The sequence below is a fragment of the Silurus meridionalis genome, chromosome 5, assembly GCF_014805685.1.
Source record: "Silurus meridionalis isolate SWU-2019-XX chromosome 5, ASM1480568v1, whole genome shotgun sequence".
Lineage (NCBI taxonomy): Eukaryota > Metazoa > Chordata > Actinopteri > Siluriformes > Siluridae > Silurus > Silurus meridionalis.
In genome coordinates this window covers 28404269-28416768 of record NC_060888.1, presented here as the reverse complement: position 1 = coordinate 28416768, position 12500 = coordinate 28404269, and the positions used below count along the sequence as shown (strand labels likewise).

Sequence of the window (12500 nt, the reverse complement as noted above, 5' to 3'; positions counted from 1 at the left end):
TTTAATCTAGTGATAACCAATACGATTAATAACTTATTATAACTAGGGCTACTCACGCAGTATTATACTGCTGATATATTATGAGTCCGCATTTATCATCCCTGCTTTTTCATCAGGTTTAAAGTTAAATATTTGTGTGTAAATGTGGAAGTCCAGACCAGAGATAGCTAAACTTGGGCCATCCTGTCATGTATGAGTAGAGAGGAAAAAAACACTAACACATATCTTTATTTATAATTGAATACACAAACTATTGACAGCAGAGAATATATGTGAAATTGAATCTGCCCAATTTGGAAAACTTTTAAAAAATATGGTCAATGGTCAATGGTCAATTATGGTCAACTTAATTTCAGTTTCGGTCCACATTCCTCATTTAAGTTAGATTTTTTGGTCCTTTAAAGGAAAGGGTTTGCCACATCTGGTCTAGACGCTGATGAAACCCTGTCTGGCTCTTGAATGCTTCTGTTAATAATGGTGTTAAGGTGTTAAATACAGACAGGTGATTTCAATAATCTCAATCTGGACCTTAGAAAATCCACTTCTGCGTTGCTTAACTCTGAACACCAGGAACTTTCTTCACAAAATCTCTGAACTTGTACTTTAATTTCTGAATACAGTTCTGAATTCTTCATTCACTCTCACTGTACAAAATATACAAACTAAAATATATGAATAAAACACTTTACAGTGAATGAAAACCCTGAGTGATCTATTACTGCCAAACATCATAAAATAATCAGTGTAATCTGTGTTAGTCTATAAAACACCTGACCTTAATGGCTTTGTTTCTAATAGTCTCATGCTCCATGTTGTTGCAGCAATTAACGCAGCTGCAGTTGTTGCAGATCTCTCCGTTTGCAAAGCAGTCACAGTAGCTGGGGAGAGATTTGTGAGGTTAGAGGTAAATCAAGCACACTGGGGTGTAACGGTGCACGTATTCGTACCGAAACCTTTCGGTACAGGGCTTTTGGTTCGGTGCATAAGCGTACAAAATGCATTCCTTTTTACGTGCGGGACACAGTTAAATGTGTCCCTTGGGAACATTAAGTGGGGGGACAGCAAGTTTGTTTAGTCTCAAGCAGGGGTATAAATAAGAAACTAGTTAACGCAGTGTCCCTGTGGCTACTCACTCTGTACCAGAAATACGATTTGTTTTGTGCAGGCACAAAAACGCTAAAGAATCCATATCGCTAGCATTAGCCGCTAACCAGGAAGTGATTAGCAGCTAACAATAGCGCTATGGATTCTGTAGAGTTTTATGTCCAGCTTCAAGAATTTCTTTTAAAAGGAGAAAATCCTGACAATTCCACATATCGAGGGAGTGAATGAATGAAGGATGAAAAGAATTTGTTAAAGTCTGCTGAAATCAGTAGCACAGTTAAGATCATATCCTTAGACAATTAAATATTAAATATAAAACACACACATTATGTGTCACATCACTGTATTACCTGTATTGACTGTATTATCTATTTCATTTTATATAATCAGTTTAATCTGTGGCAATATAATTGATTATTCAGTTTACTCAATATAATAAAGTGTTTTGCATTCCTTTGATCTATTCTCTTTTATCTTTTATAAAATATAATTTTCTATATTATTTAACAAAGCAGCCAGTTTATTAAAAAATTGCTTTAAAAATGTAAACTGTTGAAGTTCACAAATGTTAATAATAATAAGCTGCAATAATATACATCGACAAACAATCTTGTTTTGCATTGCACCCCCACCCCACCCCCAACTGTCCCGAGTAAACTATACCGTGACTTAAAAACAGAGGTACGTACCGAACCGTGAATTTTGTGTACAGTTACACCCCTAAAACATACAGTAATATAAACAGTAAAAACATACTAATCTTAATTTATAAATGTAATTATTCAAAGCAGTAATTCTATCTATGTTTATTAATAATTGAAATTAATATATAAATGACTTACAGTTTCAAACACAGGGATTTAGTGCAGTGGCAGGGCTTCTTCGATTTTTCAGAGAAGTTACTAAATAAATGTTATCAAATAAATTATCAGAATTATTTTTAGTACAAAATGAAATAATGAAATAATGTGTGTGTGTGTGTGTGTGTGTGTGTGTGTGTGTGTGTGTGTGTGTGCTAGTACCGCATGCTGTCTGTGTGTTGTTCCAATGTGTTTTTTTCAGGAGGTGCAGAGCTACATGTGGGTTTAACCTGCTAGAGAGAAAATAAAGAGAATTTCTGAAACAGTTTATAATTATAACATGTGGAACATTTGGTTTTGGGTGGTATTTTTGTTGTTGAATGTTATTTGTCAGAGATTCCCCCCTTGATCTAGTGCATGTGCACAAACAACGCCAAAGACCACCTTGCTTCTTTTGCTTGCCTTGCTTGTCTGTGTTTTGTTTTTTTCATTCATGTAATGTCATAACCCCGTTTCATCATTGGTTAATGTCTTACATATACATTTTCGGCATTTGGCATACACCCTTATCCAAAATATCCCAAGTAGTGCTTCACCCAGAGGCCAACAAGGTGGTTTCCCAAGACTTGTCTGACCTTGAGGCCAACAGAGAGGCCTCTATCCAAGACCTGTCCATACCCAAGGTCATCAAGGTGATCTTCTGTTTATGGTAGAGGCCAACAAGGCAACCTCCCAAGAACTGTTCATGCTAGAGGTCAACAAGGCAGCCTCCCAAGCCAAGCACCAGCCAGTGATTGATGAGGTGGCCTCCCATGACCTAACTGAGCTTAAGGAGTATGGCTTATCTTCCCTCCAAGACCTGTTCATGCAGGCATCCTCCCAAGTAATGTTCCAGCCAAAGGCAGATAGGTTGCCTACTAAAACATGTCTGAGCTTGAGGCCGACAAGACAGCATCCCATATACACCTGTACGTGGTCAAGCCAAGAGCCTCCTAAAACCTATACGAGCTTAAGGATAATGTGTCCAAGAGTTGCTCATGGCCAATGGCAACAAGACAGACTCCAGTCATGTTGCCAACAGAGAACAATGATGCAGCCTCCTACATAATATTCCAACCAAAAGCTGACAAGGTGGCCTCCAAAGACCTGTCTGAGCTTCAGGTCAAAACAGCAGCCTTTCACTGAGACGTGTCCATGGCCAAGGCTGACAAGGCGACCTCCCAAGACCTGTTCATGCCTGAGTTCAACAAGACTGTCACAAAAAAAAGCCCCACCCAGAGGTTAACGAGGCAGCTCGTCAAGCCAAGGGAATGATGGCATGACCTCCTCTCACAACCTGCTCATGGCAAGGGGGCAACACTGCACCCTCCTCTCACAACCTGCTCATGGCAGGGGGCAACACTGCACCCTCCTCTCACAATCTCCTCTACATACTGCGTTCCAATAGAGGACTTAAATGCAACTTTATTGTACCATTATCAAGTTGACAATGTTATTGGTAAATAGGGTTGCAAAACTCAAGAGTGGGAACTTTACATGAGAATTAACAGGAATATATGGGAATTAACAGGAATTGTAGGAATAAACTGGGAAATTACAAAATGGCAGGTTAGACTATAACAGAGAACTTAAATGTAGTTTGATTATAACAACCAGATTTAATACAATTTTATTTGAAATTGTACCTGCACATTCATCAATCATAAGCACACAGCACACTTGCTGCAGGGTTACTGAGGCCACACCCCCTACATGCACTGTACATTCCTTCATCATATAACAAACATCATTTCTAGTTTCACAAGTTCCCATGGTAGGTTTCTGGAAAGTTTCCAACCCTAATGGCGAATTGGTTAACATGGTTTGGTAATTGACATGACCCTGTTCTAGATCAAGGTTATTTTCTAGAACTAAACTTATAAAGTTATTTAAATCATAACAAAAATAAAGTGTTACACAGTGTGAGTACTGTACATTATACTGAAAGTAATTACTCACTGAAGGTGGTTGACACTCAACAGCTCCACCAGGTGTCCACATGGGTGATGTAGCGGTGAAACTTGGGAACTGATATGGACTGGACTGAGGGATCAGGATTTCAGGGTAACACACAGAAGGATACTGGGCCAAGCATGAGCCAGACGGGTCACAACAAAGTACACAGGAAAAACGTGTGTGTTGTAGTCATAGTCCCAGACAGACGGATATGTCTGCTCAAACTCACTCGGTCTGTGTTGGGGGTGATATGAATTCAGATAGTTGATGTGACTGTAGGTGTTCGGAATTTCGATAGAAAATGATGTGTAAGAGAAAGGAACTACAGAGGTTCCCTCCAAATCCTCTCCATAGCTGTACTCCTGTCCTGGAAAAGAATTCCTGTCTTCCATAGTGAAAATCTGTACAGAAACAAGAAGATAAGATGATGTTACACACCAACATCTTTATGGTCATATACAGATTATACATACACAAGATGAACAAAAGTTTATGAAAATCTGACATAAGATTCCTTTGTATTATGACACACACTATACTGCCAAAAGCCAAAAGCACTTTTGTAGGTCGCTCTGGATAAGGGCGTCTGCTAAATGCTGCAAATGTAAACGTAAATGCAAAAGTATTCAGTCCCCCATCCAGATCACTGAATTCAGGTGTTCTAATCACTTCCATGGTTACAGGTGTATAAAATCATCACCTGGGCATGCAGGTGCTTCTACAATCATTAGTGAAAGGATGTGTCTTTCAGGAGCTCAGTGAGTTCCAGAGTGGTACCGTGACAGGACGTCACCTGTGCAATAAGTCCAGTCGTGAAATTTCCTCACTACTAAATATTCCACAGTAAAGCGTTAGTGGTGTTGGAACAAAGTGGAAGCGATTGAGAACGACAGAAACTCAGACACGTAAAACCACAGAGCAGGTCAGCAGATGCAGAGACACGTAGTGCACAGAGAACACCAACTTTTAATAGCTATAGACCTCCAAACTTCATGTGGCCTTCAGATCCGCTGAAGAACAGTGCGTAGAGCTTCATGGACTGGGTTTCCATGGTCGAGCAGCTGCACCCGATCTTTACATCACCAAGTGCAATGCGAAGCATCGGATGCAGTGGTGTAGAGCACGAGGTCACTGGACTCCAGAGCAGTGGAGACGTGTTCTCTGGAGTGAAGAATCACTTCACTGTCTGGTAAACTGATAGACGAGTCAGGGTTCAGTGGGTAGCAGGAGAACGCTACCTGTCTGGCTGCATTGTGTAAAGTTTGGTGGAGGGGATTATGATGTGGGGACGTTATTCAGAAGTTGGGCTCGAACACTCAGTTCCAGTGAAAGAATCTTAATGCTTCAGCATAACGAGACATTTTAGACCATTTTATGCACTCATGCTTCATGCTTCTGAGAACAGTTTGGGGACGACCTGTTCCTGTTCCAAGTCAAGTCAAGTTTATTTTTATTGCACTTTTCACAACAGACATTGTTTCAAAGCAGCTTTACAGAATTTAACAGTGAAGGTGAATGGTGTGTGTTTATCCCTGATGAGCACCATGGAGTCTGTGGTGAAGGAAAAACTCCCTCAGATGTTATTGGGAAGAAACCTTGAGAGGAACCAGACTCAAAAGCAGAACCTCATTCTCATCTGGGTGACATCAAGAGTGTGATTATAGTCTTTAAACACTACAGAACACTGGAGAGTGAGAACTAACATGAGCACTGGAGTGTGTGATTATGAGTGATGATCTTTCTACAGTCTTTTACAGTCATTATGGTTATAAAACTGGGAGCTACTGAGCAACTCATAAAATAGCTCAACATCTGAGATCATCACAGATCCAACACCAGCTTCTCCATGCCAGAGCCTTTAAACACTCAAAGAGGTCCAGCGTCCAAACTCCACACATGTAGCGGGATCCAATTGGCACTGGTACGTCTCTAGATGGTTCGGTATGTTTGTGGGCATCTACTTCTTTAAAGGTCCATAATCTTCATTAGGTGGGATGTGACAGGAGCTGGAGCAACCTCAGGATGCCTCGGGATGGGGAGAGAAAGAGAAGCAGTGGAGAGGAATTAGCGTAGCTGCTGTTCATGATATTAACAGCACAAGTTGATAATGTGATGTGATCAGATGTTCTGGAGCACAAGGTTATGATGTGATGTGTGTTATGTGTAGAACTCGCTAAAAACATACGTCTTTAATCTGCACTTAAACTGGGAGAGTGTGTCTGAGCCCTGAACACTGTCAGGAAGACTATTCCAGAGTTTAGGAGCTAAATGTGAAAATGCTCTACCACCTTTAGTGGACTTTGCTATTCTAGGAACTACTAGAAGCCCAGAGTTTTGAGATCTCAGGGAGCGTGACGGATTGTAGCGTGTTAGAAGACTGGAGATACATGGAGATAAAACATTTAGGGTTTTGTAGGTAAGAAGCAGTAGTTTGTAATGGATTCAAAACTTAACAGGAAGCCAGTGTAGGGATGAGAAGATTGGGGTTATATGGTGATATTTTCTCCACCTTGTGAGAACTCTGACTGCTGCATTCTGAACTAACTGAAGCTTGTTTATTAATGATGCAGGACTTCCACCTAGTAATGCATTACAATAGTCCAGTCTGGAGGTCATGAACGCATGGACGAGCTTCTCTGCATCAGATATAAAATATGTTTCTTAGCTTAGCAATATTTCTAAGGTGGAAGAAGCTGTTTTTGTAACTTGGGTGATATGATTTTTAAAAGACAAGTTGGAGTCAAAAAATAACTCCCAGGGTTTTACTGTTTAACTAGTAGTTACAGAACATCCGACTAAATGCAGGTTGAGATGCTGGAGCTTCTTTGTACTGTGCTCCAACACGACTGCACACCAGTGCACAAAGCAACATCTATAAACACATAGAGAAGTGAGTCTGGTGTGGAAGAACTCGGCTGGCCTGCAGAGAGTCCTGAACCTCAACCCAATAGAACACCTTTGGGATGAATTAGAGCTCAGACTGTGATCCAAACCCCAATCTTCCCTACACTGGCTTCCTGTTAAGTTTCTATTCAACTACAAACTACTGCTACTTACTTACAACACACTAAATGGTTTATCTCCCATGTATCTCTCCAGTCTTCTAACACGCTACAATCCGTCACACTCCTGGAGATCTTAAAACTACAGACTTTTAGTAGTTCCCAGAATAGCAAAGTCCACTAAAGGTGGTAAACATTCTCTTATCTGAAACTCGTCCAACATCACTGTCTGACCTCACAAATGTGCTTCTGGAAGAACAGTGAAAAACATTCCCATGAACACATTCCTAAAGCTTGTGGAAAGCCTTCCCAGAAGAGCTGAAGCTGTTCTAGCTGCAAAGGGTCAACATCATATTAAACCCTATGGATTAAGACTCAAGTTCAAGGCAGACGAGCGAATACTTTTGGTAATATAGTGTATATTTACTATTATAATGATCTACACTATTCTGGGAAGATGTTTCTCTAGATTTTGTGGAGAATCGTAGAGAATCATATGTTCACAAAGTGTTAGTAAAGTGAGGTACTGATGTAGGTGAGGTGAGAAGGTCTGGGGTGCAGTCAGTGTTCAGAGTCATCCGGAAGTGTTGGAGCGCTACAGCACTAGATCTTCTACATCTTCTAACACATGTAAAGCAGATCTTCTTGTGCACTGGGGCACTGTCATGCTGGGACAGGTTTGAGTCTCCTATTTCAAGTAAAGGGAAAATATCATGCTCCTGCATGCAAAGACGTCCTACACAATTGTGCCTTCAATTTTGTGTAACAGTTTGGAGAAGAACCACATATGTGTGGGAAGTCAGGTGTCCCAATACTTTTAAGTTAATAATTAAACTGTAAATACTGCAGCAAACTCAACTAAACATTCAGAGTGTTTTAAATGTTAAAAGAACATGCAGAATAACCCGAGTGTATTTTATCACAAAAACAAGAAATATGATATTTAAAAACAATAAAGCACAACAATAGTAAATAATATTACTGCAGTTGTTCTTTTCATTCAGAGCAAAAACATGTCTAATGGTAAAATAATATTAATAATTTATAATGACTATAATGGGAATTGTATCTGTTTTAATGGAAGCTGTAATGGTGTAACTCTGTGGGTCTGCACTGGTCATTTGTTGCCTGCTTGTTATGTCTGATACCATTAAAGACCAGTAGAACAACTTTAATAACTTGTAGATCACATGCTGGTATTTACTGGACACCATTAGCACATGATGGAGCCTCCATGTCTCTCTCCTTGTTATTTGCTCTTGTGATCAACTGCACTGAGATGTTTCTCTCTTTGGTAAGATGTTTCATGTGTTGGGTCTGTTTTTCAAGTGACCTTTTAAATGGATGATTTATTGTTATAAATATCAAATCCAGTATCTACTATCCCTGTTATTATCTCAGTGTTCCAGCATTTTGGGAAATGTTCTAGGTACAAAGTTAATATTCTTAAAAGTGTGTTATCCAATAAATGACCTGCTATTACTGCTTAAACTACTACTCAAATCAAGTGGATTAGGGATTTATATACTTGGAGATAAAGTGACTCACTCTATGAACTCTTTGTTCTCTGCAAATTTGAGTCCATTATTTATTCAAATTCAAGCAGATTTCAATAATGGATAAATAGTTTTTGTGTAAATGTATCACCATGTTTTTATCTAAAAGTTTTTTTTAACTCAATTGATCAAGTTGTTTGTAATTTTGTATGGAATAGTAACAGTTCCACAGATCACCAAAACATTACTTCTGAGATGTTCATTTCACTGTGGCCTTACATTAGAGACAGAACTTTGCTGGGATGGGACAGAACTTTGTGGGGACGGGACAGAACTTTGCTGGGATGGGACAGAACTTTGTGGGGGCGGGACAGAACTTTGCTGGAGAGGGACAGAACTTTGCTGGGATGGGACAGAACTTTGTGGGGGCGGGACAGAACTTTGCTAGGATGGGACAGAACTTTGTGGGGGCGGGACAGAACTTTGCTGGGGACGGGACAGAACTTTGCTGGGGCGGGACAGAACTTTGCTGGGGCGGGACAGAACTTTGCTGAGGCGGGACAGAACTTTGTGGGGGCGAGACAGAACTTTGCTGAGGCGGGACAGAACTTTGTGGGGGCGAGACAGAACTTTGCTGGGGAGGGACAGAACTTTGTGGGGGCGAGACAGAACTTTGCTGGGGAGGGACAGAACTTTGTGGGGCGAGACAGAACTTTGCTGGGGAGGACAGAACTTTGTGGGGGCGAGACAGAACTTTGTGGCGAGACAGAACTTTGCTGGGGAGGGACAGAACTTTGTGGGGGCGGGACAGAACTTTGCTGGGGAGGGACAGAACTTTGTGGGGGCGGGACAGAACTTTGCTAAGGCGGGACAGAACTTTGTGGGGGCGGACAGAACTTTGCTGGGGAGGGACAGAACTTTGTGGGGGCGAGACAGAACTTTGCTGGGGAGGACAGAACTTTGTGGGGAGACAGAACTTTGCTGGGGAGGGACAGAACTTTGTGGGGAGACAGAACTTTGCTGGGGAGGGACAGAACTTTGTGGAGGTGAGACAGAACTTTGCTGGGGAGGGACAGAACTTTGTGGGGGCGAGACAGAACTTTGCTGGGGAGGGACAGAACTTTGTGGGGGCGAGACAGAACTTTGCTGGGGAGGGACAGAACTTTGTGGGGGCGAGACAGAACTTTGCTGGGGAGGGACAGAACTTTGTGGAGGCGAGACAGAACTTTGCTGGGGAGGGACAGAACTTTGTGGGGGCGAGACAGAACTTTGCTGGGGATGGATTGAAAAATTCGGTCTCTAACTTGCATTACCAAATTTTCAATTATACTCATATATTATTCATAAAATAATATGTTGGTCTAATCAACCAGAATTTCAGTATTTTTGGTTTCAGTGTCTACCTCCTGATTAAACCCCATGGATTTAATTTATTCTTATTTATTATTATTATTATTATTTATTATTAAAATATTATTAATTTTACTTATTTTTTTAACTAACATATATATATATATATATATATATATATATATATATATATATATATATATATAAATAATTATTTCATGGTGATCACTTAGCTTGCGTTATGTTTAATTGCTAACCACAAACTATTAACCTTGGCTAACTTTCATGACAGAAAGTTGGATTGTCCAATCACCAGCCTTCATTTTGATCCTGTACCCAATCAGAGCGCACAAGGGGAGGGGCTTGTCTGAGGTAACGGCTGAGTTCGTCTCCCACACAGTTGTTAGCTAATTTGGCTAATAATTGCGATGAACGGAATAAACTTTTTCTATGAGTGAATCACTTACCGAGAACTGATTAGGAAGCTGAAAGTAAAATTGCTAAAAGAATCGCGTGTTAAAATCTTTATAAAACGTTATATTATTTTTATTAAATAAATAAAAAATCCAGTGCATCGGTTCCTCAGGATTGCTCTCGCGAGGGAACACGTTCAGGCGCGCGCGACGTTACAGCCGGGCGCAAAAGCGCATGCGCCGTTTTGCCCAATCGTTCAACGAGTAAATCCAAAATGGCGGTTCATAGTGAGGCCCTAGATAGTGCACTTCTGTAGGAAGGAGGAGGCAATTTGGACTCGGTCATGTTATGTTTAATAGGTGATTTGCTGCTCATATGTGAACATCTTTACAATTTTATTTCTGCAAATATCGATGAGCACTTTAGATTATTGTGAAATGTGTTTTTTATTTAATACTTTTTTAAAAAGCTATAAAATAAATCATATAGTAATAAAGCCTACCATTTACATGCAATATTATACCATCATATCATATTTACAATATCATACCATGTGATATATTATACCATGTGCAATATCATACCATGTGATATACAAACCCGATTCCAAAAAAGTTGGGACTCTGTACAAATTGTGAATAAAAAAGGAATGCAATAATTTACAAATCTCATAAACTTATATTTTATTCTCAATAAAATATAGATAAAATATCAAATGTTGAAAGTGAGACATTTTGAAATGTCATGCCAAATATTGTCTGATTTTGGATTTCATGAGAGCTACACATTCTAAAAAAGTTGGGACAGGGAGCAATAAGAGGCCGGAAAAGTGAAATGTACATATAAGGAACAGCTGGAGGAGCAATTTACAACTTATTAGATCAACTGGCAACATGATTGTGTATAAAAAGAGCCTCTCAGAGTGGCAGTGTCTCTCAGAAGTCAAGATGGGCAGAAATAGTGGAGCAACATCAGAACGGAGTTTCTCAGAGAAAAATTGCAGAGTTTTTAGTTCTCATCATCTACAGTGCATAATATCATCCAAAGATTCAGAGAATCTGGAACAATCTCTGTGTGTAAGGGTGAAGGCCGGAAAACCATACTGGATGCTCGTGATCTTCAGGAAATCACAACATGGGCTCAGGAATACTTCCAGAAAACATTGTTGGTGAACACAATCCACCGTGCCATTCGCCGTCGCCGGCTAAAACTCTATAGGTCAAAAAAGAAGCCGTATCTAAACATGATCCAGAAGCTCAGGTGTTTTCTCTGGGCCAGGGCTCATTTAAAATGCACTGTGGAAAGTGGAAAACTGTTCTGTGGTCAGACGAATCAAAAATTGAAGTTCTTTTTGGAAAACTGGGACGCCATGTCATCCGGACTAAAGAGGACAAGGACAACCCAAGTTGTTCTCAGCGCTCAGTTCAGAAGCCTGCATCTCTGATGGTATGAGGTTGCATGAGTGCGTGTGGCATGGGCAGCTTACACATCTGGAAAGGCATCATCAATGCTGAAAGGTATATCCAAGTTCTAGAACAACATATGCTCCCATCCAGACGTCGTCTCTTTCAGGGAAGACCTTGCATTTTCCAACATGACAATGCCAGACCACATACTGCATCAATTACAACATCATGCTGTGTAGAAGAAGAATCCGGGTACTGAAATGTCCACCTGCAGTCCAGATCTTTCACCCAGAGAAAACATTTAGTGCATCATAAAGAGGAAGATGATAGAAGAAGACCTGAGACAGTTGAGTCTAAACTTTTTTCAGATGTGTTGATGCCATGAAATTTAAAATCAACGTATTTTTCCTTTAAAATTATACATTTTCTCAGTTTAAACATTTGATATGTCGTCTATGCTGTATTTTAAATAAAATATTAAAATGTAAAACTTCCACATCATTGCATTACCATGTTATATATTATACCATGTGCAATATGTTCTTTAGTTCTCTTTATCTTTGAATACATTTGTATATATCAAATATTTCATTTATTTTTGTTTTTATTTATGTATCTTTTTATTTTCTTCTGTATTCTGAAACAGTCTCTGTTAAAATAGTTTCCTTCAGGATTGATAAAGTTCTATCTTACCTTCACATTACTGAGTTTGTTGCATGGAAACAAAAGGAACATGAACGTGTCTCTCAAACACCATAAAACACTCCACACTTTCCATAAGCTCTGTATTTATTGCACTTCACGAGCACTAATAAATAATATTAATTTACGTTTAATAATCAGTTAATCAGAGGTGACGTCTCCATTACAGCATTCACAGAAACATTCAATAATACGAATCAGAGCTCAGTTTTAAAGTGTATTATTTATTTA

General features: G+C 39.8%; 1 protein-coding gene across 8 annotated transcripts in view; it reads right to left on the bottom strand.

Annotated features, from left to right (window-relative positions):
* The window catches only part of tesmin (testis expressed metallothionein like protein), a 15232-nt gene extending 4859 nt beyond the window's left edge, over positions 1-10373 (bottom strand). For 6 of the 8 annotated variants that reach the window (XM_046850212.1, XM_046850214.1, XM_046850213.1 and 3 more), the window contains exons 1-5: positions 10215-10373; positions 3903-4300; positions 2127-2197; positions 1947-2006; positions 776-878 (exon numbers count right to left, since the gene is read on the bottom strand). In XM_046850212.1, coding sequence (XP_046706168.1) covers positions 776-878; positions 1947-2006; positions 2127-2197; positions 3903-3944 — 276 coding nt within the window. In that variant the 5' untranslated portion in view covers positions 3945-4300; positions 10215-10373. Of the gene's footprint in view, positions 1-775; positions 879-1946; positions 2007-2126; positions 2198-3902; positions 4301-4599; positions 4960-10214 lie in introns of those variants that run through there. The other 2 variants (XM_046850210.1, XM_046850209.1) reach the window with 2 other exon arrangements.
* Between the last annotated feature and the right edge of the window lie 2127 nt (positions 10374-12500).